The 27,257-nt window shown below is 39.4% G+C and overlaps 1 protein-coding gene across 2 annotated transcripts in view; it reads right to left on the reverse strand.

The window, feature by feature from the left end:
• The window catches only part of PTPRO (protein tyrosine phosphatase receptor type O), a 145,449-nt gene that overhangs the window by 53,526 nt on the left and 64,666 nt on the right, over window positions 1-27,257 (reverse strand). For both annotated transcript variants that reach the window (XM_015627740.2, XM_015627741.1), the window contains exons 2-4: window positions 12,638-12,911; window positions 4,026-4,184; window positions 2,030-2,182 (exon numbers count right to left, since the gene is read on the reverse strand). In XM_015627740.2, coding sequence (XP_015483226.1) covers window positions 2,030-2,182; window positions 4,026-4,184; window positions 12,638-12,911 — 586 coding nt within the window. The remainder of the gene's footprint in view (window positions 1-2,029; window positions 2,183-4,025; window positions 4,185-12,637; window positions 12,912-27,257) is intronic.

Genomic DNA, 27,257 nt, shown 5'->3' on the forward strand with positions numbered 1-27,257 from the left:
ATTGTGTTGTATTATATTGTATTATATTATATTATATACACATAAATACACAATAGATATAAAATACATCACATATAAACAACACATAAAATATATATATGATCTATAATATGCCTAATTTATAATATGTAATGATATTGAATATTTTATATGCAATATAATATAATGTAAATATATTAATGTTACTAAATTAACTATATTAATGTAAATAATATCATGTAAATGATATATTTTACAATTTTATATATTTTATGTATTTTATATGTTATTATTTTATATTTTATATTTATATATTTTATATATAATATATATACTTAATACTTATATATTCTATATACTTACTATATATTCTGTATTCTTACTAATATATACATATTTTATATGTAATATAATGTAAATATATTAATGTTACTAAATTAACTATATTAATGTAAATAATATCATGTAAATGTTATATTTTACAATTTTATATATTTTATTATTTTATATTTTAAATTTATATATTTTATATATATAATATATATATACTTAATACTTATATATTCTATATACTTACTATACTTCTGGTATATATTCATATACCAGAAGTGATGGTAGTGGGATCAAGATGAGTATAAATTGACAGCATCATCACAATTAAAGAATGCCAGGAAGTAAAGTAGATGTGAAGTCACAGTAAATCAAACTTCAGTGCTATTGTAACAGCAAGGCTACTCTACTGTGAATTTTTAACAGCAAATTTACATTTATTTTATTGTGTCTTCCAGGAAGATCTCGATCATGGGAAAAAAAAACACCTCTGTAGAAATGAATTGAAATATATATATATATATATATGCAAAACTAATATATGGCATAGCTCATATTTAAAAAAATAACCTTCACATTGCTGTAGGGCTTTACATATGCTTTTAGCAGCCACCTTTTCACAAGCATTAAACATCAGTTTAAATTTTAATATTTGTGAAAGCTCTATCTTAAGATTTGGGTCTCCACAAGACAGGATTCTGGCACGCAAGGAACTTCAGAGGCTGCCAGGAGGTGAACACAGAATTTTGTCTGTCTCACTGTAACTGCTTGTCTGCCTTTCCTTACGCACTCTAAGTGTGAGTAGCCTCTGCAAATAATTTTGCCTGGCACCTTTTAAAGCTGGCACTTTACAACACACTAATTTGTTCAACTCCCAGCCACAGCCACTAATAGAAAACCAGACTCTACATTCTCATTTCATGTGAAAAATGAGAGATGGACGAGCAGCAGGAAAAAGAAACAAAAGCTATCCTGTTGGTTGTGGCTCAAAATCTCAACAACAATATTTAGGATGTTCAGGACAGAACTCAGCTGGCATCAGTTGGCTTAGTTTCATCCAAGGCTGTGGACCAACATCAGTGTATTCATCTGAAGATTTGGCCTTTTGATTTTACGACTGGTTCATTTCACTTTGGACCCTGATAAATGTCTGCGGTCCAAGAGATTAACAAAAAAGTTTTGGGCACCGTCCCAGGACCAAATTAAATTAGTTCTGGACCCTGAACAAATGCAATTTTCAGCCTTTGCAACATTGCTGTCTTGGAAATTAAAAGTTCATGCTTCAGGGCACAAACTGGCCGCCAAGTCGGGCAGCTCTGACATTCTTCTCCGTGATGGAAAAGTGCACAACGAGGAAGGTCTTCTCCAGCAGTTCAGCTCTGATTCACTGCACAAGGAGACAGACCAGCAGACACAGATCAATAGTCTGCTCACTGCAGCTATTCCTGTGGCTTAAAAATTAATTCCTAGTGCAAGGCCTGGGATATCTCCTATGAAGCAGAAGTTATTTTCTGAGAAGCAAGCTTTGTAACAGAAACACTCACACAAATTTCCTCCTGCACTGTTTGCATACACAAGCCTATGGAATAACCACAACATCATCCCATGACTGCTCCCACATGGACCCTGCTCTCTGTGGGGTCAATCCCCTCCCCACAGCAGCAAGGAAAGCAGAAATACAGACTTGGAAGAAGAAATGGTGTGGAAGAATTTTCTTCACCTGTTCTGTGCTGTTTGGGCTCATGCTGGACCCCACTGTATTCCACCAGCGTGCTCTTGTTGAAGGTTGCTTCTGATACCAACTGAAAGGTGATGTTACTGTAGCATATGCCTGGCAGCCAGTGATTGAAAACTGTTTTACCTTTAAAGAAATCTGCAGAAAGTTTAAACAGAAAAGAAAAAAGAAAAAAAAAAAAAAAAGAATAAAAGAGGATAATGCATCAAATGTTCACTTTCTGATAATGTGACTGCACATGGTGAATGGGCAATGTTTTAGAGGTTTGAACATTTTTCAGCCTGCTCTGAGACATGAAATTGTAATAATTCAGCTTGCCAACACTTTTCCTGGCTGTCAAAGCCACTTTGCTACCAGAAAAAAGAAAGACAAAAAAAAAAAAAAAAAGAAAAAAAAAGAGAAAAGCAATAAAAAAGGCCCCAGCACAAGAAACATGAGCTGCTTTTCACTGGTGAGGGAACTGAATCTGGCAACCTGCTCCCCATGACACTGAATATCTCAAAGAGCATCTGACAGCTCCTGCAGACCTTTAACTGCTGCACGCAAAAGCCTCTTTGGTCTTTTGCTGACTGAGGCACGGCGTTTGTGGGAGATGCTCAAAGGAACATCCTCCTGCCATCCAGCGCTGCCCAGGGCTCAGCTCACACCTCAGGGCTGAAGAGAACTTGCTTAGGGCTATCTGGCTGTGGGAAGGAGTGTGCAGGCTGATTAGTGAGTCTCTTAATTTAGGATGACTCTTTTATTTATCAGCAGCTTTAGCGTTACAGCCCCCGGAACCATCTATTAGCTGTAGAAAAGAAAAATTACTGCTGGTATCCCTTTTGTTCTCTGCAAAGAGGTCACCTATATATTTTCTGCTATGATCCAGACTTTATCCTTTCTTCCTTCTGGCACTTTACAGCATTGAAAGTGCAAAAGTGAAAGTCCCAAATTCTCTGATCTCCTTCCGGAGGCGTGTATCTCCCCCTGCTGACTTTAAAGTGAGTTTGCAGTGACCAGTCTTCTATTCTGTTCTTCTTTCTTCTATTCTTCTATTTTAGGAATTTAATTCAGTGCCTAAAATTCAATTCAGCACCTCCTGAGTTGCAGAAAGGGATTTTACTGCCACTGTGGGATGCTAAACCATTGAGGTTTCAGGGTGCACAGGGCATGTGGGTGCCCTCCTCACCTCTTAGGGTGCCTCCCACAGGACATTTATAATCCCATTTATATCTCTGAAACAGATACTGTGCTTAAGCTATACTGCAGGGCAAAAGTTGTAAACAAATGCATGAAGAAATAAAAAAAGGTAGTTATGAAGAAATGAAAAAGAAAGCAGAATTTGCTCTTGTTTAGATCATTCAGGTGGTTAGGTTGGTTTTTTGCTCAGGCTGACTGTCTAGACTGTTAGATTGATTACCCTCGATTGGATTGTTTTAAGAACATTGAAATTTCTGTTGTGCAGCAGGGTTTATTAGCTTAGGGACAACACTGAATGCTGCACTAATGTGCTACACAGCACAGCACTGGGTCACTGCATGGGGATACAGAGCCAGCAGGTTTGATCCTGTGCCAGCAATCAGGTTTATTGAATGGGTTTCCCTCCTCTGGGACATCCCAGAGCTTTCCTGCCAGCCACAGACCAAAGAGGAAGCCTTGGCCAGAGGGAAGAGCCTGAGAGCTTTTGTATTGCTTTGATCTGTCATGGAAGCACCAGTGCAGGATGATTTCAGACTCAATACAAAAATCCAGACCACCAAGTCTTCCTCTAAAATCCAAAAGAGAGGGTCATCACTAGAACTAGGACTCTAGCAATTTAAAAATCCCAAGTGAACCACCAGCTCAATTCCAAGACCCATCCCTTACTTCACGATATAAAAGCTATTATCTAAGCACATTACCAGAAACACAAATCATTATATAAATACATGCCAAAAGGCCACTGTTTAAAATGTTTCCAGCAGAGTTAGTATTAAATTTTGGTGAGATAGTTTCCCCCTACCTTTGTACAGCATTGTTCTGTAGTCTTTTCCTTCCCAGTAGCTTATATTTACCCTGGTAAAAACATTGTATTTCTCTGGGTACTGAATTTCAAACAACACCCCTGTTTCTGGAGATGGTTTGTAATCGTAGATAGAAACATTGCTCACAGGAAGTGGTTCTAAAGGGTATAAAAACAAAAGGGAAGAAAAAGGAAGAAAGGAGCAGCAGGTTAATAGGTAAACTGAGTTATTTGCACATAGACAATACCAATGAAAAGAAATGGTTTTGTAGGTATGGCACAGGCACTCTTAAATCTACCAGGAGATATTTCTTCACTGAGGTGTGGGGCAAAGCCACCTGGGACATTGTCAAAGCCAGTATTTCCATATTCCCTCTCCTTTCCAAGAATGCCACTTCTTAACACTTCTGCTTTAACAGAAAAATTACCATATTTGACATTATTATTTAAGCACTTGCAGTCATCACCTCAAAAACATTTTCATCTTTAATACTTTACAATCATGTAAGAGTGCCCAGACAAAATTAACACAACACTTGGAACTGTTTGTGACTTCAGCATAAATGTAGAGCTTTTAAGATGAGCTGAGAAAAGTATCAGTGTAATGGCCAAAGGAAGCTACGTGAATAAAGACTTCTCTATTTTGATATCTGTACATTTCTTTATTTCATGGGTAGTTATACAGTCCCCATTCCTACCATGTGAGAGGGCCACCAGCCTTATCTTATCCACATCAAACTTGTACAAAATCAGCTGTACCACTACCATTATTTTACAGATGAAGAACTGAGGTACAGTGAAGTAAAGTGGTTTATTGGAGGGCACAGGGAAAGCTTGTGCATGGGAAGGAGGTAAGTCAGGAACTGCTGCTCTAGTGCTCTGAACTCAGAGTCAGGCCACAAAAAGTAAGAACAATATCCTGTGATCTGGAATCCAGAGCAGCATAGCTCCATCAGCCATGTCAGTTCACTGCTGCTGGGAGTCTGGATTGCTGCTGACAATGAGAGCCACAGCTTTATTCTGCCTTCTCTGTTCATAAAAATCCCCAAGACAAACTAAAAGAAAAAAACCACCTTTTGTTCAATGCTCTCCTCATCAAGAAAAACTTGACAGCAGCCCAATTATCCTGTGGTTAAGAGGTCCAAGCAAGGTTATACTGTTAGCTAAAATCTGTCATAGTAACATATTTTAATAGAGATAGTTAATGCAATTATGCCTACATCTTTATAAAAATTAGCATATTGATTTAGTTCTTGCACACTATAGGGATCAGATTGCAAAATTCAGGCTCTTGATTAGTACAGCCTTACAGGACCCATTTGAGTTCAAAATTCTGCTGCTGTAGGCCCTGGAGAAAAACTAATAAAAATTTTTCCCCAAAGAGCACACCATCACAACGGGCAAGAGAAAGAGAAGGTGAAATGGGAAAATCAGAATCAAATGTGGAATTGTCCCTCAGGAGGTGGAGTAGGTTAATCAAAGATGGAAAAGCAAGACTGTAGTGAAAGAGAAAATTAAATCCCAATGACCAGAAGACCATTTTCACTACAGCTTTAAGTTGGTGATGAGAAACAGAGAAGAAAAAACAACTGGGAATAAAACCATAGATGCAAACAGTATCTCTCACCAATGTGTCGTCATTTCTAACTTTGCCAGAGCATGGAAATGCAATAGTGTGGGATCATTAAACTATTTCTCGTGGCAAAGACACTTTGTTATCTTCAGATATATATCAGTACATTTGTACATTAACCACTTACAAAGAGAAACTCCCCATCTCACAGCTACTAACTTCATTGATAGGACCTGTGAAAATTCTGCTATTTCATGGTAGCCTGGAAAAGAGCAGGAGTAAAGCAGAGCACAGGAAACAAAGCCTACCCCCTTCTTACTGCCAAAGCTCTTCCCCTCTTATTCTATAATAAATAGTGGAAATGACTACCCACATGACCAGAGGGTTCATATCACAGCTCACACAGCACATGAGAGTAGTTTAAATGTCAATAACAATCTCTAAATAGCACAGTGCTTGTGTGCAGTCATCTCTCACGTTAGCGGCTGTGCCCTGGGCTTCCTCCCGCTATCTCATTCACATCTGAGGTCTCCTCATTTCTGAAAGAGCTACTGAAACTTTCTAATGCCAGTGATTCAATTACCCCATTTTATTCCTTCCTACAACAAATCAAATAAAGGATGGAAGCTATATTCATTTTTAATCCAAATGATTTTTCCTCCTGATGCTTTGATTTAATTAACCAACAATTGAATTAAGCGGTAATCACCACAGGCTCCCTTTCGTGTCACTATCTTCCGCTCACCATCCTCTCCTTGCTCATGGCTGATGCTGGCAGAGCTGCATGAGTGACATAATGCAATTTAAAGATTCTTCCATTATCTTACTTCCTTCAGCACCAAATCTTCACATCAAAAGCTATTTGCACACTGTGAAATTAAAAGAACGCTCAGCGGATAACCATCATGTTCTGTCTTTCACTTACTAACTGCTCCTAGGGTTATTAAAATTAAAGAATATGTAAAATGCCACTCTTTACTATCTATATTTATAATTCAGAGCCTAAACAGTCTGGTCTTTTTAATTTTACTATTTTCAGTGAGTAGGATCCAGCTTGTCACAGATTTCAGTGGCTGTCAAGAAATAGCCTAAATAAAGTGGAACCACAGAAATATAATACTTAGAGCTTTATAAAAGCTCTTTACTATGCTGAAGTCATATTACAGAAGGGACTTAGAGCATTTCAATGTGCCTCTAATAGTTTAAAGTACCTCTTCACTTACAATCTCTTTATTTTTAGACTTGGAGATTATATTCCAAACACATAGACAAGACTGCAGGATCAAGACCTGAAAATGCCATTTTTCTTAGTGTCTCAGAATCTACTCTTTCTGTAGCAGCTGCTTTCCCATTTTATCTGTTTACAGGAAACTCAACTTCTCTGTTTATCCTGGACTTTCCAGCATTTTGCATTTAGTATATAACTTGCATTACACAAGCATCAAGACAGCATAATAAATGTCCCTTACATCTTCCTCCAATGCCCTGGAAAATTCTGAATACTAAATCCTCCATTAACGTATTCAGCTTGTGTCAGATGCATTAATATTTGCAATTCAGGGGGGGGGAAAAAAAGAAAAAAGTGCTGTGAAAATAAGTACCATATTTCAATCCAAATCATTTTGTTTGTAATATGTGTAGGTTGGGTCACTCTACAAATGGAATTAATGATTGATTATTGCTGTAGTTTAGAATAGAGCATTACATGTGGGACTGAGATCTCTCACTTCTCACATTGGAACCCAGATGAATCATTATTTACCTGCATATTGTGACTTTTATAAAAAAGATGCTCTGTTAATGGAGTGACCAAACCCCGTGGGTAATTCCCTTTATTCACAGGAAGAAGTTGTGAATTATGTCATTTTCTCCCCGGGATGACACTATTAATGTATCTGTATGATTACTGGGAATAAGGCACAGCCAAGGTAAAGCTTCCATTACACTGTAAACTTTAGGAGGTTTTATCTCTTGTTAAAAAGAAACCATCTTTGAGATTAAAGTTCAATACTTGGGAACATAACCTTCGAGTTTATGACAGGTAATATTGTGATATTGTAATATAGGTGATATTGTGCTATTGCTTATGAAGGGAGCAATAATATAAGTGAAAATAGTACCTGAGCAATGATGACACACAGTGTAATTCCTACATGGCCACATAGAGTGATAAATAAAAAGATGACACAATCCAAAAAATAATGTTGTCACAAAGGCATAGCTATTGTTCTTGAACAGATTTAGGCCAATTGTTTAGATCCTCCTTACAATGCAAATTACAGCAGGAAATCATATAGTTGCAATTCTTTCTGTTTCTTTGATTCTGATGGAGAATTTTTTTCACCCCTAAAAGAGGATAACATGGTTTATTTGATGGGAAAAGTTGAGCACTGATGGACCCAGATGCTGCTCTGAGTTGCATTTCAAAATTAGGGCTGCCACTGCTAACCAGTCTTTTTTTAAAGGCATTTCACATCAACCTTTAAGAAAGAAAAACATGAAGGGCTAAAGTTTCACATTTCATTAGGGACAAAAACCCCTCTGAAGCTCTGAGTTAAAGAACTCTGATCCATTAACAAGCCAGAGGAAAGGACTGGACCTGCTGAATCACTTCCTGCAGCATCTGGCACAATGACAATGGAGCATTAAGTGGGTCTAATGCCAATTACTTTCTGAGGGCTGGAGATCAGAGTCCTGTTGGCCTCTGGAGGAGAATATTTTTGTAGGAGACACAGAGTCAGAACCCTCTCTAAAGGGAATATATTTCACAGTCATGCATGTAAGGGACCATCAGCTTTTGAAACAATATGTTTTACCACTCAAAACTCCTAATCATCAGCTAAAATAGAAGCCAGGCAGAGCTGCTCTTAATTACCATCAGAGATCCTCAGATCCAGATTTCCCCAATTCCCAGCAGAGACACATTTTTTCCTGCAGCACACAGGAAAAAATAGCTTTGCAATGTACTGCTTTCACCATTCCTTCAAATGTATAAACAGTTTTTCTTTCACAATATAAAGTTGGCAGTGAATATGGAACAAAAATAAAAAAGAAGAAGATGCTATATGGGCTCATATATTCACCCTAGGAAGAATAAAATAAGGCTTCAAGGTGGGAAAACATAGGATGAGTGAGACTATCAGTCACCAGTTTTACAGATATGCTCTTTATTTCATAAACTACTTTAATATCAATTAGTAATAAGGTGGAATTTTCAGTCAAATATTTTAAAACACTAAGTAAATTGTACAAATTCCAGAGTTCCTTCATCCCCATCAAAAAGCTGCTCCAAGAGCAGAGAAAAGCAGGCTTGAAAGAGTTGTGTTAGATACCAGAACTACTTCAACATTGTCCAGACTGAGGGAGGGCTGGCAGGAAGGTCACTTTGACAGGCACAACACAATTGCACTCACAGGAATCCAGCCAGAAGGGTGAGATTCTAACAACTATTCTTGTCAAAACCATTGCAAGGATCTTTGAAAAGCAGTCAGGGCTTCCTTTTTTCTCCTTCAGTGAACTACTGAGCCCAATTTGCTGAACACAACTTTGCTACAGAATCAGAGGCAAAAGGTTCTATTTTGTGCTAAAATTCCATGTTACAGGTTTCTTATCTAAGAGTTTTTAAAGAGCTCATCCTTTTCATTACAACAACCTGGACCACAGAGCCTAAACGTGGAAATTCTGTCATTTGTGGTGTTTTGAGAAATCCCTGAAATTATTCCAATCAGAGACAAGCAGAACTGTGCAGCCTTGTAGAAAAGGACCAAATTCACAATGGAAACCTCAAAAAGGATGTATACACATGAATATGTGCATGGATGATGTGCTCACATGCGAGACAAGACAGCCAGGATGGCTGCATTAAGGACAAATTGTGCCTGACAAATCTGGAGGTTTACATTGAATGTGAGGAAAAACTTCACTGAAAAGGTGAAGGCATTGGAATAGGCTGTCCAAGGAACTGGTTGAGTTGTCATCCCTGGAAGTGTTCAAAAAACACTTGGAGGTGGCACCTGGGGACATGGTCTGGTGGTGAACTTGACAGTGTTGGGTTAATGCTTGAACTTGATTATCTTAGAGGTCTTTTCCAGCTTAAATGATATTATGATTCTATGTTATAGGTATATTTATGTGACATGTATTTTTTATGATTTTGCATTTTTATATGTACATATTTATGGCCATATATTTATATGAAGAGTTACACATATATATGCCTATATCTAATGTATAAAATATAAATTTTGTTAGCTTTTCAATGCTTTTCTGACCAGAAACCTTTAAGGGGTAAAACAAAAGGCTTCTCTTAAATGGGTTCTTCTCTTGCTTTTGCTTGCCAATTCCCTTAGATGTATCATATTGATGGGAGATGTGAACAGGAAAATGTCATCAGGATACACCATCGGAAAGCAGAGGCCTTTCACGACTCTCACTGAATTTCTAAGTAGGCAATGTCTTTGAGGGACCTTGGTCTCATTTTGACAAGCACTTTTTGGGTAAATTCAGCTCTGTGTGAAAGTCAGACCTCAGAAAGCCTGGATCTCCTTTGCAGACTCCAGGAGACCCCAAAAAACTCTTGTGAGCACTGCCTTGGGAATAACCACACTGGCATCACTGCCTATCCTGCTTGATTTATTTTGTGGCAGCCTGATGAATGGGGTCAATCTGCCACTGGTAAAGCTCTCCTGACACCAATGGAGTTAGAACAGGAATTAATTTGGTACTGGAAGCTAATTGCAATGCGCCATTCTTTCATGTGTAAGATATAGAGGGAGTAATTTAGATAGTTACATGTCTTTGTATGATTAAATAAACCAAGAATATTAAACAATCAGAGAGCATAAGGCAAAAAGAAAAATATAAATCTATCCTAATTATTGTCTGCCAAAAAAATCAAATTGATAGCCATAAAATTATGTAAAACAGGCAGTGAACAATACCAATAAGAGGGCGGGAAAAAACCCAACAACAAACCAAGTACCACCTCATTTTTGTAAGAGAAACCAGTGGTCACAACAGGAGTTTTAAGATCTCTTCTCAAAACCTGCAGGGTGCTGAAACACCTTAAAAAGCCCACCCTATCATGCTGTCTTTTCATTACAAATTTCATTTCAGTTCCATAGCCTTGAGCTCCAAAAGATGAACTTAGGAGCAAAGGCTGCCACAAGAGAGCCAGCACCCATCAGTCTGCCTGACAGAAAGTATCAGGGAGGAGAGTGGATCCTTTCCCTTCCAAAGCTCCCAATTTACAGCCTACTGTCAGAGTTCAGTGCATCATCCTTCAGTGCTGCCTGCAGGACTGCCCTTCCTTTTCCAGGAATGTGGTTGTCTCTCTGTTGAGGCAGAACCAGAGAAATCCACTGTTCTCTCTTTGTTTCCCACTGGCAGCACGGGCTGAGCCAGAATCACTGGTCCTTCTGAGGTCTGGGGGAGCAGCAGGAAACCCCAAGATGCTGCCAGCACATCCCCATCAGACAGGTGGTGGAACCATCAAGCCTTGCAGGAGTGGGAGTGACACAGGACATGCCCTTGGAGCCATCAGCCTCACACTTTTCCAGGAACACCTTGTGGAACCTCCCCTGAGCTAGAAATGGGAAGCCTGGGGCTGGCTTTGGTGGGCTGAGTGACTCTGGCTTCCTTCTTCCTTCAGACATTTGTGTGCACCATCTGCCAGCTTGGATTGCACCTTCCCTGTACCAGAGACCCTCGTGGGCTCTGGAAATCAAAGAGCAACGAGCCCTGCTGCACAACTGCAAATGCAGCACCCAAAAACCGCTAAAAATAAATAGTGAGGCTTTTTTTCCACCAGTTGTATGTGACAACAGATGCTCTAATTATTTTCTTTGAGGAAAACAAAGAGAAAATTGGATTAAAATTACTACTTTGTTTACAGGGTTAAAGCAGTCAAAGGAAAGGAAATTCAGGCTGCCTGTGAACCCTGAATTTGTTCAGTACTTGCATTACCCGACAACATGATACTTTTCCCATGGAAAGCTTCATGGTTTTCCTCATCAGGACACAACTTGAGCACACAAGGGAAGGCTGAAGAATGTATAGATGATGTAAAATCTTGTTACTTCTAAATTTTAGGCACCTCACTCAATAAGACATGAACCTACTTTAATGCTATTACCATGGATGGTGTTTCCTCATTGACACAATAATACAGGTACAAAAAATCCTAACTATTCTTCAGATGTAATACAACTAAAACTATCCATACAATCCAAGGTGCCATTTAGGAAAATAAAACAAAACCTGAAGATTAGTCTGGCTCCATCCAAACAGACTTTTGTCATCTTCCAGATGAAGAAATAATTTTATATTCTATAAATTGTTTTCAATTTCCAGGTTGGCACATGGAACCAGTCCTGGATCAACCTCAGAGCCAGAAGCACCGCTGGAAATCTGTGGTATGGTGACAGAGCAAACAAAATCACACACCTCCCCCTGGATTAATGCACCTGGGGAAAGTAAGAGACAGGCTACTACAAATGTGTTCTCCATCACCAATTCCTTCAGCTGTACTGGCAGAAAAACATGGTTTTGGTGACTGGTGCCTGCTTTCCAAGTTTAGTATTGCTTTCACACATTAACAATCAAAGAACAATGTTATAGCATTTAAAAGAGAATAAAACTCATTATATAAGGGGACTGCTTACACTGAAAGTTCAGTCAACACTTGTCATGCCCTTTACTAGATTTTTGGAACTCCTGGTTCAAAGGGTTTAGGATGAGCATCTGAAAAGGGGGGTTCATTTATCACACTGTTTTTAGTATGCTACACCTCAGTGTTCAGGAAGGGTCAGCCAAGGGAAATCTCCAGCCTTTCCTTTGCCTTTACCCACATCTTGTGAATTTTCACTCACACCTTGCCAAGACTCCTTCCCTACTGTTCTCACACAGGGATGCATCCCACACACGAGCAGGACCCATTGGAAAAACCCAACAACCACCCAACCTTCTTCACAAGAACTTCTGGGGAAAAAAAGCCACACGCAGAGACAACAGACAGAAGAAAAGAAGAGATGTTACTTACTGGTTAACACAGTGATTGATCTTGCTGACTTGGAAACCATATTTGAGTTCACTACCAAGAGAGTGACAATGTAATACAGGCCATGGTATTTGGCATTAAAAACCACAGGGGCAGGTAAAGTGCTATTGAATTCGTCGAACTGGAAAAAGTAGTTCTTGGATTCTCCAGCTATCTTCACAACATACACAGAGGCTGAGCTCACCACATCTGATGCCTCCAGGGAGACAATGATACAATTGTCTTCTCGGACAGCAACTTGGAAAGGCTCTGCATTCTACAAGACAAGAATTAAAGAGGTTGTTGAAGTAAATCCTACTATTTTACTTTCACCCTTGTTATTCATAAGATACTCATGTTATATTTGCAATAAAGGTACATCTTATATTCTACAGGAGAGTTAACATCCAACAGGAGCGATTCAGGCTACAAGTCACAGTCAGCCAAAGCCCACAGGTATTGGATTATCAGAGGTCAGTCTCTCTGGATCCTGCTGTGTGTTTTGGTACTCCAGATACTCCATTCCTTACATCCCGAGGAATAAAGCCTCTGTCATCCTTTCATGAGGAAAGGTGAAGTACAGCAGAAGAAGGATGAGATTGTAAAGGGTATCAGGGGCAGGAGGATTTCCAATAAAGCCTCGATGTCATTTAAATCCCCCAAAAAAGAGGTGATTAAATCAAGACTCTTTTATCTTGCAGAAATAGGATCATATATTCCTCAATGCAATATATTCTGAAAGCCTACAACTGAAGAATAATTTTTGGTACTGCCTAAGCTTTTCCAAATGGGTATTGGATTGACCACACTTGCCCATTTCAGCAAGAACCAGGTGATAAGCAGCTCTCATGTCCATAGTTTTGGCTGGCACTTTTCATTTCCTAAGTGATAGCATTTAATTTTCAACATTTCTTTTATCAGCTAGATAGAATAACATATTCTTTTATTAGTAGAGAGAAAGTAGCAATTTAACCTTGTTTTCATGTATCACGACCGTGTTAAAACACAGCCAGCTGAAAACACTTTCCATTTTATTAATTTCAAACCAGCTGTCAGGAGAAGCACTTGTTCTCTACAGGAATTTCAAAACACATTCGTGCTAATTAATGAGAAGGAAAAGTTCAAGCTTACTTCAAGAGTTGCCTTTTTGTTTATTAGACCACACCACAGCTTATAATTTTTTTACCCCCCATGAAAGTTATAATATCTGGTATTTCCAGTTCCAAACTCCACAGTATTTTTTTTTTTTTTTTTCATATTTCACCAGCTGGGAGCTCTCAGGGAAAGGTGGAAAAGCAAGGTTAGTTTGAAACTTCTTCAGTCAAGTTGCTCCTGTACCAGGGAGAGCTAGAGACCTCCTTCAGAGATTAATTCTAGCAGCCTGACAACCTCCTATTTTCTTGTGGTTTTGTGCAGTGGGAGTCCTTCCATGAGAACAATATTTCTGGGATTTATGCTGCAAGAACCAGGAACCCTGGTTTGAAATTCACACATACGGCATTGCCGACTCCTGGCATCCAAAATAATACCTCAAAAAAACCCCATGAAAAAAACAAAACAAAAACCAAAACCAAAACCAACAACCACCAAAAAAACCAAACAAAACCCAACAAAACCAGTGAAAAAACCCCACAAGAATGACAACAACAATAATAAACCTGCTGGGAATAAAGAATTGGTTCTAGCAGTGTAAGATTTAAAGCAGCAGCCGTTTGTCTCCACATGTATTCATGGCATTATCATTGGGCTCTGACATTTACAGTGTACCTAAGGTTATACCACCCCATAGGCTTGAGACAAAGGCCCTAAGCAAAGCCACTCATCTGATCCAACAGGAGAGCAAGGCACAAAGCACATAATCAGTCCAACCCAAATAGGATAACCTGTCTAGACAACTCCAAGCCTGAGATTAAAAATAGAGGCAATGCAAATTCAGCTGCTGATTTGAGGTTTGCTTTAGTTGGTCTTTTAAAAAATTACTTTTAAGTTGTTAAAATGGTATCTGCCAATGTTATTGATGGGAGGATATTTTGGTGCAGAAGTCTGGGTAATTTTTCACAGATGGCAAAGCGATTGTTCCAAAAGGTTTATAATGTAAGAGTACAACTACATAAAAGCTTCCATGTGTTTTCCTCAGCCTCAGCCGAATTCAACAGGCTTACCCTTGAGCAGATCAAAATTCTACATTTCAAGGGGTTGTATTTTGCCTTAAATCCCAGTCTAGCATTTGGGTTCACACAGACTCAAACATTTAACTGGGGATTACACTTAGATCTGGTTGAAACCAAGTAGAGGTTCTCTTAGCCTTCTTCCTCCCTATTTTCTTTCCACTAAGAAAATCTGGATTCAATCCTTCTTCAGCCCTCCAGGTGTGGGAAGACAGGAGAAGGAAGGCAAAGCTGAGCTGCCTTTCCAAAAGCACATGCACTATTGTATCACAAAGGCTACAGTTGTCTTCCAACACCAAGCAAGGATTTAGCAAGGTTATTCCTACATTCAAGTATAATCCCACAGAAGTCCTGGGTTCTGACCTTCCAGAGACTAGTGAAAAAAGAATGGTGTTGTCTATAAAATTATTCTGACCTTTCCCTTGGCCTTGGCACTGAATCCCATGGTGTGGAATCCACCTTTCTACCTCGCTATGAAGAACCAGCCAAAAGTGCCAAACGAATTTACACGTGCCAGCAAACAGTTCAAAGCAAGTTCCTTATAGCTGGTTGTACTACAAATCATTTGCTATGCTAATCAAGGACAGCTGGAAATTAAGCATGTAATTGCAGAGTCATGGACATTCCTAGGATATAATTAAATGCTTTCAGAGAATGCTCATATGGGTTTGTGATTTTACTCTTTGATTCTTCCATGGGTATTGTATTAACCATAATGAAGACCATACTTTTATTTTTTCCCCTCAATGTTTTGGTGAATCCACAGCAAGCACCGTTCAGCAAATGATTCACGAGCCTTCTTCAACAGTTCTCACACATTTAGCATAGAATGCCTCTTCAAGCCAAATAAACTCTCATTTGCTGCTGTTACCTATGCTTTTTTGAGTCCTCTATCACCTTAAGCACGTGGGGATTATGGAGTGATAGCTTCCCTCATCCACGTGCCCGTGTCCAGATGCTTTGGAATGATGCAATTGTGATTGCAATTGCTGCCATGATGCATTTTTTGAGGGCCATCTCTTCAGCAGCCATCCAACCCAGCACTGTGCCCATCTGCAGGATGCATCCCTCTCCTGAGTGGCCCCTTTCCAGTGACCATGGGAAGGGAAGGTGGAAGAAGTCCCTTTTCCACACCTCTGTGTGCTCACAGGCTTTCCAGCAGCTGCATGCATGGGCCACATGGTTTGTTGGAGACATCTGCTGTTTATTATCTGCTGGCTCTTGAAATAACTTTTAGCCTTTAATTTCATCTTCTAAGACTGGAGCGGCAGATAAGAGATCAATCAAAAGAACTGGCAATTCACATGCCATGAGACAAAATCATTTATCTCCTTTGGACTGTGGATTCCACTTGGGCAGTGTTTTAAAAGAACAGACCATTCTGGTCACCATTTCTTCAAGTTACACGAGGTCAGGGTTACCAGCCAGCACCGGGCTTGTGATTTTGAAAAGAAGGCTGAGCAAAAACCTGAGTATTTCCTCTAAGCACCACTGGAAGTGACAAACATGCCCCACTTAACTAGATTGTAAAGCCAGTGTGTCTTAAGACTGACAGCATCAGTATGGTAAATACACATTTCATTACTTCTGGTCAGCTACCTCCAGGATTTAATTTGCTGGTGTCACAGCTTGAGCGGCTGTTTCATGCCTGTGGGGAAATTTGGCAGGGCTTGTGCATTCAGAACCAAATGATTAGCTCCAACTTCCTTCCTAGTTTATTATTACAAGCTCGTGCCACGATAAAGCACTTAGAAGAAAAAAAAAGAAAGGAGGGGGGAAGTAAATCCCACAATGTGATGCCTGTTCCCAGTCATTTCCAGCACAGGGATGAGTCATGCTAGCGGAATTTCCAGCCAATAACCAGGTCCCAATTAAAATAAAAAGGAAGGGGAGGCAAGGAGATATACAACACGTCAAATAAACAATATCCAAAGAGTAATAGGAAAATAAATGGTGTGCAGCAGAGCTCAGAGTCCCTTTTTCAGAAGTTTATATCCTCGGTTTATTTCCATATAACATAATGAGTTTTACACATGAGGAAGAGATCGAAGTTGCAAAGCAACTACTAATTTTAAGTACTCTAGCTTTTGAATGTCTCATTCTGAAACACATTGTGCCAGAACCCAATTACCAGAAGTGCAAGCAGTTATAAGTTCTGCTGACTTTAAGAGGAGCTGTGGACACTCATCAGCTCTGTAAAATTAAAGTAGTGGTAACTGCATCTCATTAACTAATGCCAGGCAAGTGCAACTAAAATCCCAAACAAATCTGACTTTTGTCAACTTTTACAGAGTAAATCCTGCACCATCACAGAATTTTCAAAGTGGGCATCTGAAATCCCAAAGCAGGAGAAAATTTTAAAGCTCTGAGGATCTATTTCTTAGGAACTGATCACCTACTGAATGATGTTGAACAAAAATAACAAATACAAGAAAATATTGAACACTATATCCACACCTCTAAGATGAAATACTGGCTGTTTTGTGAGTGATTCTACTACACTCAGATATATTTTGTCCTGGTGGCCAATAATGCTAATTTCACTCTAAATCACACGGTGACTCATTCTCACCACGATTCATCTTACTTAATATTGGGTACTTAAATGGAATGACTAAGCCAGGATGACCTTTTCAGGCAGAATACCTGTGGATTCATCTAAGACTGGAATTACTTTTGGAAATGCACTAAACAGCCAAAGGGCTGATGGTCCCAGCTTGGCAAGATTGCTGCAGTCCTCTGTCACTGGGTGCAGTGAGTCCAAGCCTTACAAAAAAAACACAGCACTGGGATCCAGATTTTAGGATCTTGGCCTCTGCTACAGACTTGCAGTGGTACAGCCACAGAAAGCACGTAAGAGATAAATAATATTGCAAAACATGGCTTCCTTGGAATTGCTAGCTATCATTATTAGTTCCTAGAGTTTCAACAAAATAGATAAAGACATCCTTAAAGAACATAGGGAAATACATCCTAAGCTTTCCATGTGTTCCTGGAGCAGGCTCAGACTTGAGTGCTGACTGCTAGAGGAAAGGATTTTTTGACATGATCTTCAAAAGTGTGAACAAAAATGTCACAGCCTTCTGACAAAAATGGAAAGACATTTGGAGAATAAGAATATTTATTTCTGAAGCTTTTGTTTTCATCTGTACTTTCCCACAGGTTGTGTAAAGATCATCCCTTAGTAAACACTCTTCAGAAGAAATACTCCATGGGGAAAAAAAAAATGCAAATCTGTATAGTTAAGATTTTCCATACAAAAAGGAATATTTTAGCATGTAAAAGGCTAGCAAAATCTGCAGTTCTCAATAATTTATGGCTTGTGATTCAGGTTAACACATCATTTCTGGCATTCTGCTCTATGAATAGTGTCCTCAGCTCTGTTGCTATTCTGAGTCTCAAAAAGCCAGTAATAACAATCCTCTGGTCATATTTTATAAATGAGCTTCCACATTTCTTTGCTCTGGGAGACAGCTCTAAAGGGACAAGTATTTTTTCCCATCTCTGCCCACAAATGCAGAGCAGGTGGGTGGGGTTTTTTTTTTTAAACAAACATCATTCTGGTATGTACAGCCCACCACGTTTTGCTGCCATTCTGAAGTTAATAACCTGGAAGGAAAATATTTCTTCACACAATCAACTGCTACTACAACAGCATTAAGTAGATTCCAGAATGCTAATTTCAGTAAGGCTAATATGTATCCCACTGTTAATAACATCCAATACTTAATAAATTATTGCTGAATATATATTTCTAGCCCATCTTTCTAGCACAGAGGGCAAAACCCAAGCATAGTGTTCCAGAAGCCTTGATGTTAACAAAGTTTAAAACTACATTAGGAATTCACACCCAGGCAGACACAGTTTGGTTTCTCTCCACTCTAAATTTTTAGCTTTTCCCTAGTACTAAAATTATGTCAAAAAGCATAATTCTGCTGAAAGAAAATACAATTCTGGTCCCCTTCCCCAACTCAGGTCTTTATGGAGCCTCTGCAATTAAAGTTTAGCCATCCCTTGTGGATGTAGCCAAACACATGCCAGATGAACCTTGTACTTTAATTAAAATATTTCTTCCCTCTTGAGCCTGTATATGAATAACAGAAAATGGAAAAAGGGCATAGGAAACATATCACATTGCCTCAAATCCTTTAATTTTAGCTAAATGTCCCTTCTCCAGTCTATCCTTGTTCTCTGGGACAAGAATGAGAGCAAATTTCTGCCTGAACTAATGGAAGAATAATCAGAGCTGAACATGTGCCAGGTGGGAGGTGCTAGTTGGATCCCCTGCTAAATTCCAAAAAAGAGTGAGAAGGGGGAAAGGAAGAGAAATTCCACGTACACATTACCCTAAGAACACACACACTCTCCAGCAATTAAGGGCTCTCACAGCACAGCATCCACAGGGCAAAACAGCTGCAGCTACAGCTCACTGACCATCCCAGGAGGAAGAAGGAGCAGAACACCTCATGACAAGGCTGAAGGAGGAGGCAGAGTGAACAAATGAGCGATGAATTAAGGTAGATTCTGAAGAATTAGAAAGAAGCCTCGCCTTCCATGGTGAGAAACAATCTCTGAGGTTTACATATACATTATACATTGCAAAGTGCCCTGCTGGAAGATGAGAAGGAACACTGGAGATGGGGGTTTTGGTGGTGAAGGACAAATTCATTCATGCTGTTCAGCTCCAAAACTGAGGACTCACCTCTGCCAATAATGGAAGTCTGTAATAGAAGCTTTGGATGCTGAAACAGCTTCTGAGCAGCTGCTGGTGCTGAAAGGTGACACCAGGAAGTTACAGAGAAAATTCCTGATGTTCAACAGAATGGGAAGACTGATGTTGCATCATGAGAAGAACTATTCCAGCAGCGTTGTGCAGCTGAGATGAACTGGGCTGGAGTCAGCTGAATTTCATACTACATGCTTTGGCAGAGAATATGACAGAGGGATAAAGACTGACCTGGTGGGTGCTACAAGAGTGGAAAATGCCTCAATTTTGAATTTTTATGGTGCATATACACACTCCATGTGTGCAAAAGTGAACTAGTTCTTAAAGGCAGAATGCAGTGCTTTGCTACCTGCATTATCTATAAAGAGCACAGCTGGGGGGAAGTTAAGAGTTCTCACTTGTCAGAGAAATTGGAGACCAAAGTGGTTATAAACTTAATTTGTAATCACAAAGCAATGTAAGGGAAAATGGTGGAAGAGAACAAGACTTTCTCTTCCCCCCATGTTGATCTACAATAACAGAACAAAATAGACACGTTGGATTTATTTGTAGGGGCTATTCCAGAATCCTAATTCTTTGTTCCATATCTGCAAATGTTTTTAAAGGGGATTAGGCACCAAAGCGCCCTTAAGTATTTTCAAAATTCTGAGACTGCTAGAGAAGTATTGAAATTGGGATGCATTCACAAAAATAAACACAACGACCCCATCCCCCCCAAAACCAAACAACCAAACAACCAAACAAAAAAAAAAAACAACAAAGAATTCCTGTTCCAAATCTGGCTTTGTGACATGAAGAATTAAGAGGCAAATGTGGGGTCCACTTTGCCCCCATCTAAGTCTGCTGATTTCACTTTGGTCTGGTGCTCACCTTAAAAAAGTAGTCTGCCTTATTGCTGGTTATTTTTCTATCCCCTCCTGCCCCTCAGCTCCCCAGAAAAAAAGCCACAAACACCCACCACCCTCTGTTCAATGGTCACAGGAGTCATGGCATGGTCTGGAAAACCTAACTATGCTTAGTCCCCTTCTTCCCTGAGCCATAATTGTAACGTGGCTATGGCTACCCCTGAAAGATTGTTTACTCAGGTTCAAGTACAGGTTTATTTTGTTTCCAGATCCAAAAGGAACCTGATGTTCTGCACTTTGATTGCTTTGTGGTGTCCCTGTGCTCTCTAAACTGGCAAGAGATGAACACACAAGCTGCTGAGATTTTCCTCTTGTTATTTATATATCGTTTCTGCAGATGAATGGTATTTTTTCTTACTGAAGGATTTGCTGTGGTAAAGTGTGTGTGTGTGTGATTGATTGTTTTGCTTGGTTATGGGTTTTTTTTGCTTTTTTCTAACCTGTGCTCAAAGGGAAGCAAGCTGACAGTGCCATTTCCCTGATTACTAGCAAGAGATGGGCTTTGTAACTCTTTGTACAGCACAGGGTCAATTGCAAATCCACACAGAACATTCCAATTGTAGCTACAGCCCGATTTTCAATTCATTTCTCCTGTGCCTTTAGGCTCAGTTCAGCCATTTGTGGTGATCTGATAAGTTCACAGCCACAGAAGAAAGCTCTGTCACACTGGCAAGGTGCTGCTCAGAAGTCATAAACACTCCCAAACTCAAGCTCAGACCTTGTCACTGCCACCTTGCCCTGCAGGGATGGCTCCAGCAGGATTTATTTGGTTGTGGTGGATCAAGCATTTAGTTTTTAGCACAGCTGCCAGGGGCTGACTTGAAGGAGGAGAAGGAGAGGAGTGAAGACAAAGAGCTCAGGAAATGGAGCCAGGACCCCCAGATGTAAAAGTGCCACCCCACCCACCCAGAGAAGGAGACTGGCCAGGGGACAATGACTGCTGTTGCCTAAATGAGGACACCTCAAAGATCTGCTGGCCAGAACTTTTGTGATGGGACTTCTGCACTTGGTGTGGGATTAATCTGCCTTCATTTTATCATAATAAAAATTGGGTGCGGAGTCAAATCTTATCATCTAGGTTTCCTCTGTACTCTGTAGGGAGAGATGGATCTGAAGAATTTGATTTACCCACTTAACCTTACACGAGCTCCCTTCTGCAGATGCTTGTCCCTCTCTGCACCTTCCATTAAAACATCAAGAGCCAGATGAGACCAGAAACAGCTGTGTGTGATATGATGGCAGCTGCAACTCAGATTTGTAAAGCCATATTTATGTATTATGGCTTCTGGTTTGTTTTTTTGTTTTGTTTTTTTTGGTTTTTTTTGGTCCAAATTGATATGATAAGGTTTAAGTTTTGTTTAGCTATTCTCTTTTTCAGCAGTATAAAAGTGCATGATGGCCATGACTGAGCAAGGCAAATAACTTTAAGCACACAGAAGGTCCTACTCAGCAAAAGATGTAAGCATGTCCATAAATCCTTTGCCTCTGTGACAAAGCAGGCCCTGAGAACAAAGAATCAATCAGGAGATCAAGGTCTCTTTTCTGGAGCTGCCAAAGAGTCATAACCCCCTGAAACTCCCTTCTAATTTGTTTTGAGTCTTTTATGAAGTGAGGCTGTTGAAAAGTCATTCGAAGAATAATAAAAGTCTTGGTCTCAGGTGATGCTGAGCCTCCTGTTCTGCAGGTTTAGTGTTCTCCTCACAGAAATTATGATATGGTCATGTGGTTTTTATACTTGGCAGCTATTCAGTGGCCAACAGGGAGGCAGTCAAACCACTACAAATACATTCATCAGCCTAATATCTCAGGCTGAGGTAGCTCAGCAGTAATGGCATGGAGAGCACACACATCACATTTCTCTCTGGTTTGGCAGCTATGTACCCTGCGAGTGCAGAATTGAAAGAATTAAACTTTTGCCATTAGCTTTCTTTTATATATTTCTCTTTTAATACCTGACAGAGCTTTTCCCCAGGCATGACAATGGCTAGCCAGGCAAGAGAAGGCTTAATAAACTGAGAGATGAAATCAGCTGAGAAAAAGCTGTGCGGAAATTGGCGATGAGAAGTCTGTTCCCTGAAGTACAACTGACAGTAAAACCAAAATATAAATTCTCAGAATGCTGTTTCCTCATTTTAACTCAGGATGCTAAACCTCTGTAGTGTCTTCTGAAAAGGATGAATTTATAAACAGCATAACCTTAAATGAGTCAACATGGCCTTTCCCAGACATACACCACAGTAAATATTTACTGAGCTTTATTTCATAGGCATTAACTCATTGCTAATATAAAAAAGCTTTCAGGCTGCTAGACAATGTGCTGTGTAATCCTACCATTCTGACATTTAAAAATATGCACAGTTCAAAAGTGATAATGACTTTCTTTCCTAGTTAGCTTCTAGATATGGGTTCACCATATATTTGTTTATGCTGTAATTTTCTTCTTCCATTTTATGAAGTATTTTTGTTGCCAGTGAAAGAGAAGGATAAGGATGAAGGATGGTGACATGGATTTTTATTTTTCTTTTGTCTTCTATTTAACTCACAGTATGAAAGTGGTACTTTCATACATAAGCACTGATCATTTTGAATTATACTAACCAGGCAAAAATACATTTAGCCTGGTCTGACTGCCATTTGCAGGTCTTAGTGTGGTAATTTCTCAATAACTGCAGTGTAAATATACAAATCTCCCTTATCTCATCAACTCCTGCACTTCAAATTCATGCAGTACATGCATTCCCTGAGGTCTTACCCAACTCTTTGATGGAACCAAAGTATTTTTCATGATCCTCCTGGGAGCACACCTGCCTGTACTTTACAATTACAAAACTGATGTGGCTCTTTTTCCTCAAATGTGACCATAAAAAGTCACCAGGAAAGTTTTGTAAATGTATCTGGTGTCCTATAACACAGATAAATACCTACAATATCCTTCAAAACACCGGAACAGGGCACTAAGGTATTTTTCATGTCAAGTTAAATGTGCACTCTTAAACCTCTCCATCTTCACAGCACAGACCTTCATGTAGATGAAGGAAAAGGCACACTGGCAGCCCTGAGCCCCTGTGGTAACAGAAGCAGCTTCATTTCCAAGCCAAATGAGCGGTTTCTCTTAGTTATTTATAGCCCTCTTAAATTTTAATTACTTTATTTACTTCTTCTCTGCCAGGTCCCTACTGACAGCATTCAGTTTTCTCTCCTCTTCCACTCCAGTGTGCTCTTACAGCAGTGAAAGCTCTTTATTATCAGTATCAGTCTACAATGTTGTTTCTCAGCTCAGGTTTGCTCTGGATGCAATTTTTGCCACCTAACTCAGGTGCCAGGAGAGCCAATGGACAGAAGCTCCTGCCCAAGCTGTTTCCCACCAGCCTTTAGAAATTTAGAGCAGCAAAGAAGGAAGGCTGATGTTTCTTTGGGTTCTGTTTCTGTGGCTGACAATAAACCTCTGTTGTAACTCTTGCATGTTTCTGTGATGATTTCTCAAGTGATGAAAGAAGTGGGCAGAGCACACAGAAGAAACCTAAGGCTTAGTGAGTCATGGAGTTTTCTGTCCACCCCCTCCAGACTTCAGAGGAGAAACTCATTGCCCAACAGCACCCTGAGCTCCCTGAAATTCACAGCAGCAAAAGTCATTTGCAAGCAAGTTTCTCCACAGCTTAATGAAACACCAGCAGTAATACACTCTGCACTCTCTGAGTTCAAGCACCAGGCAAAACTGACTTAAATTACCACAAAGATTAGGACCATAAACACAATCAGCTGGCATAGCTCAGTCTATAAACAAAAAATGCATTTATCTATGGTGACAAAACTAGCCATGCTGTCCTTCTCTCTGCTGCTGCAAACACTTAGAGCATGCATGTGAAAATGAACATTCATGCTTGCACAAAGTATTTGCATGTTTGTAATCAGTTTGACAGTATTCTTCTTTCTCGCCTTATTAGCTCTTCATTCAGTCCTCACACTTTGCATACCAAAAAGGCAGACAGAGAAAAACATCCTTTTAAAGTTGCACACAAGCACAGAATGGCTACATAAATAAGAAAATTAGACCCAAAGACTAGAGACCACGCTCCAAAGAGCAGCAATATCTTAGTATTGGCCACAATAAAAAGAGAAGCTGGGGAAATATTGGATTTTTTTTCCCCATTTGTCTCTACTTGAAAGAGGGGAAAAAGGAGACATGCATGACTGATGGTAATGGAAAACCTATTTGTGTCCAATTCACTGGAGAAACAGTACAAGGACATATCATCCTTGTAAAATAATTTGTCCTGTATTCCTTGAGCCAGATGAAAGTCCCATTATGTACAAAACAACACGTGCAGATGAATACAGATTTGGGAGATCTGTTATTCTCTCAATACACTGTCTTAGTGTAACCTCTGTCACGAAAAAGCCTCTTTCCAAGTGCCTCACTCTGTCATAAAGTGTGACTTTTTGGACTAACCTAGAATAGATCTGAAAGTGCACAGCAGCACCCAGGAGTCATTCATGATGAGGGCTCTTGCTGTGAAACAAAACTGGCACATGCTCCTGGAAGCTACAGCAATTAACAAGTGTGAAATCAAAAAGTCACACCACGCCGATTGTTCGCGAGGCGCGCAGAGCAGAAATAGAATGAAACAGCTACATCTTCATAGCCCTGGATGGCTCTGCAATTCAGAGAGATCTTTATGAACACACAACAGTTTCATTCCCTCAGATGAGGCTCTGACTGATGTATTTGAACATCTCAAAATTTTCCTTTTCACACCGCTACGAGATACAAGGTGCTCTTATCTCAGACGCTGCTCATTATTAATTCCCTGACCTGACAAGCTTGTGGAGGAACAGAAGATTTTTGACATCTAAAGAATGATTATGAAGTGACACAGGTATATGATATCATATCTAAGATGTTTTTTTCCTCTTGCAGTGCTAAGGAAAAAAAACAAAACCACAAAAACCATGCCCAGTAGTGTGCCCAGAGCACTGGAGCCTCTTCAGCCTGCAAGCCAGTGTGCTGCCTCTAAATTTCAAAGGCTTACAGAGCAATTCCATCTTGCACATCAAACAGAGTAATAAAAGAAGATTAAAAAAAAAAATTAAAAATTTAAAAAAAAAATTTAAAAAATAGAAATAAATAAATAAGCTTTGAGGCACCATTCTCGGTTGAAATCTGCTACAATCACATCACAAATAATCAATTCCAAGCACATGAAATGATGGCTCTGCCAGGAAGAAAGCAGTCTGCATCTACATGTGGTAAAACAGAAGCTGGATGATGAAGACCATGCTTGGTTTATTAAGCTGTCCTTGAAAATCCTGGAGCTCTCATTCAGATGTAGATCAGAAAAACACAGTTGCCCAATCTGGCCTAAATACTACTGATGTTAATGTTGATTTATGTTTGTTAAGAAACCTCAAGTATTTTACCTGAAGCTGAAATCATTGCATGTAGTTTTATTCACCCTTAAATTTTGAAAAGTTATTATGAATGTATTTGATGGCTACATCTATGTGGTTGGTTTTGGTTTGTTTCATTGTGTTTCATGTGAGCCATTCCTAGAAATTTCAGAACACTTTAGCAAAATCAGCTCAAGAATGAGGAGCTAGGGAGAAAACCACAGATAGAATAATGATTATAATTCAAACAAAACTCCTCAAAGGGCAGAAGAAGCTACAACTGTGAGAACTAATTGATTTGATTCTATGTACACAAAAAATGATAAGAAGGATTTTGTACTGGTAAGACAGATTTATTTTTTTAAGAGGGGTTTAATTAAATATCCCTCAGATTTTATTTTTGTTCTTAGATTGTTCTTAGATGTTCTTAGAGCCCTGTTTATAAATGTTTCATTCCTCCTGACATTGGTTTAGCCCAGCTCCTGTTACCCCAGTGCTCCCACTTTTTTTCCTTAATTGCCAAACTACCACACCTGGATAATTCAGAGTTGAAGTGAACACTAAATATTTAAAACACGTTTCCTGTGTGTTTTGGTGATGTCAGCTTTCATATTGAGTCCCCTCACTGGTTATCCTGCACAGACTCAGGTTTTACCCTTTTCCACTCAGTACTTTTGCTACCATTATTTGGTACCACTCCTTCCCATTACCTGCCTCCTGCTCTGCCAGGAACAGGGAACACAAATACTTATTTCTGCCTCTTCCTCTATTGTTCCCTAATACTGCCTTGCCATCAATAATCAAGAATGTCTCCTTTATGTAGAGCTTTGTAAAAAAATCTCAACAGCTTCTGTCAATTTGCTTCATGTATATATTTAAAAATTATATAAATAGGAAGCATATTTCATGTAAAACTTGCATATGGTTTGCTCTTATGTTCCTCACTTTTAAAAATGAAGGTTATTTTCAAATGTTTTTTATCTCCAACTAATTTATCTGTGTCACATTCCTCAGTGTCTCTCTCCTCTATTGGTTGTATTTTTTTTTCTTGCTCCTGACTGATGTGGAGACTAAGCTGGTTACCTAATCCAGCAGCCAGCCCAAAAGGTTTCCAGCCCTACCAGGAGCTCTCACTGCTCCTTCAGCCTGCATTGCAGCCATCCAGCACAGCTATGGGATCAGAAATCTATTTTAATTTTCATTTTTGCTCCCCAAAAGGGTAAAGGTTTTACATCTCCTCTGTTTCTGTGCAAAGGACGTCATCATCCTTAACACACAAGAGCAACGTGACAACCCCACCAATAATTTTGTTTGAAAAGCCTTCAGTTGTGAAGTATTTTCTAATGTCAGTCATGGCAGCTGGGAAAATCCTTCTGCTAAGTTTCCCCTTATTTTGTTCACAAAAACAGTGCTTTTTGACAAGAGACCAAGAAAAG

The sequence above is a fragment of the Parus major genome, chromosome 1A, assembly GCF_001522545.3.
Source record: "Parus major isolate Abel chromosome 1A, Parus_major1.1, whole genome shotgun sequence".
NCBI lineage: Eukaryota > Metazoa > Chordata > Aves > Passeriformes > Paridae > Parus > Parus major.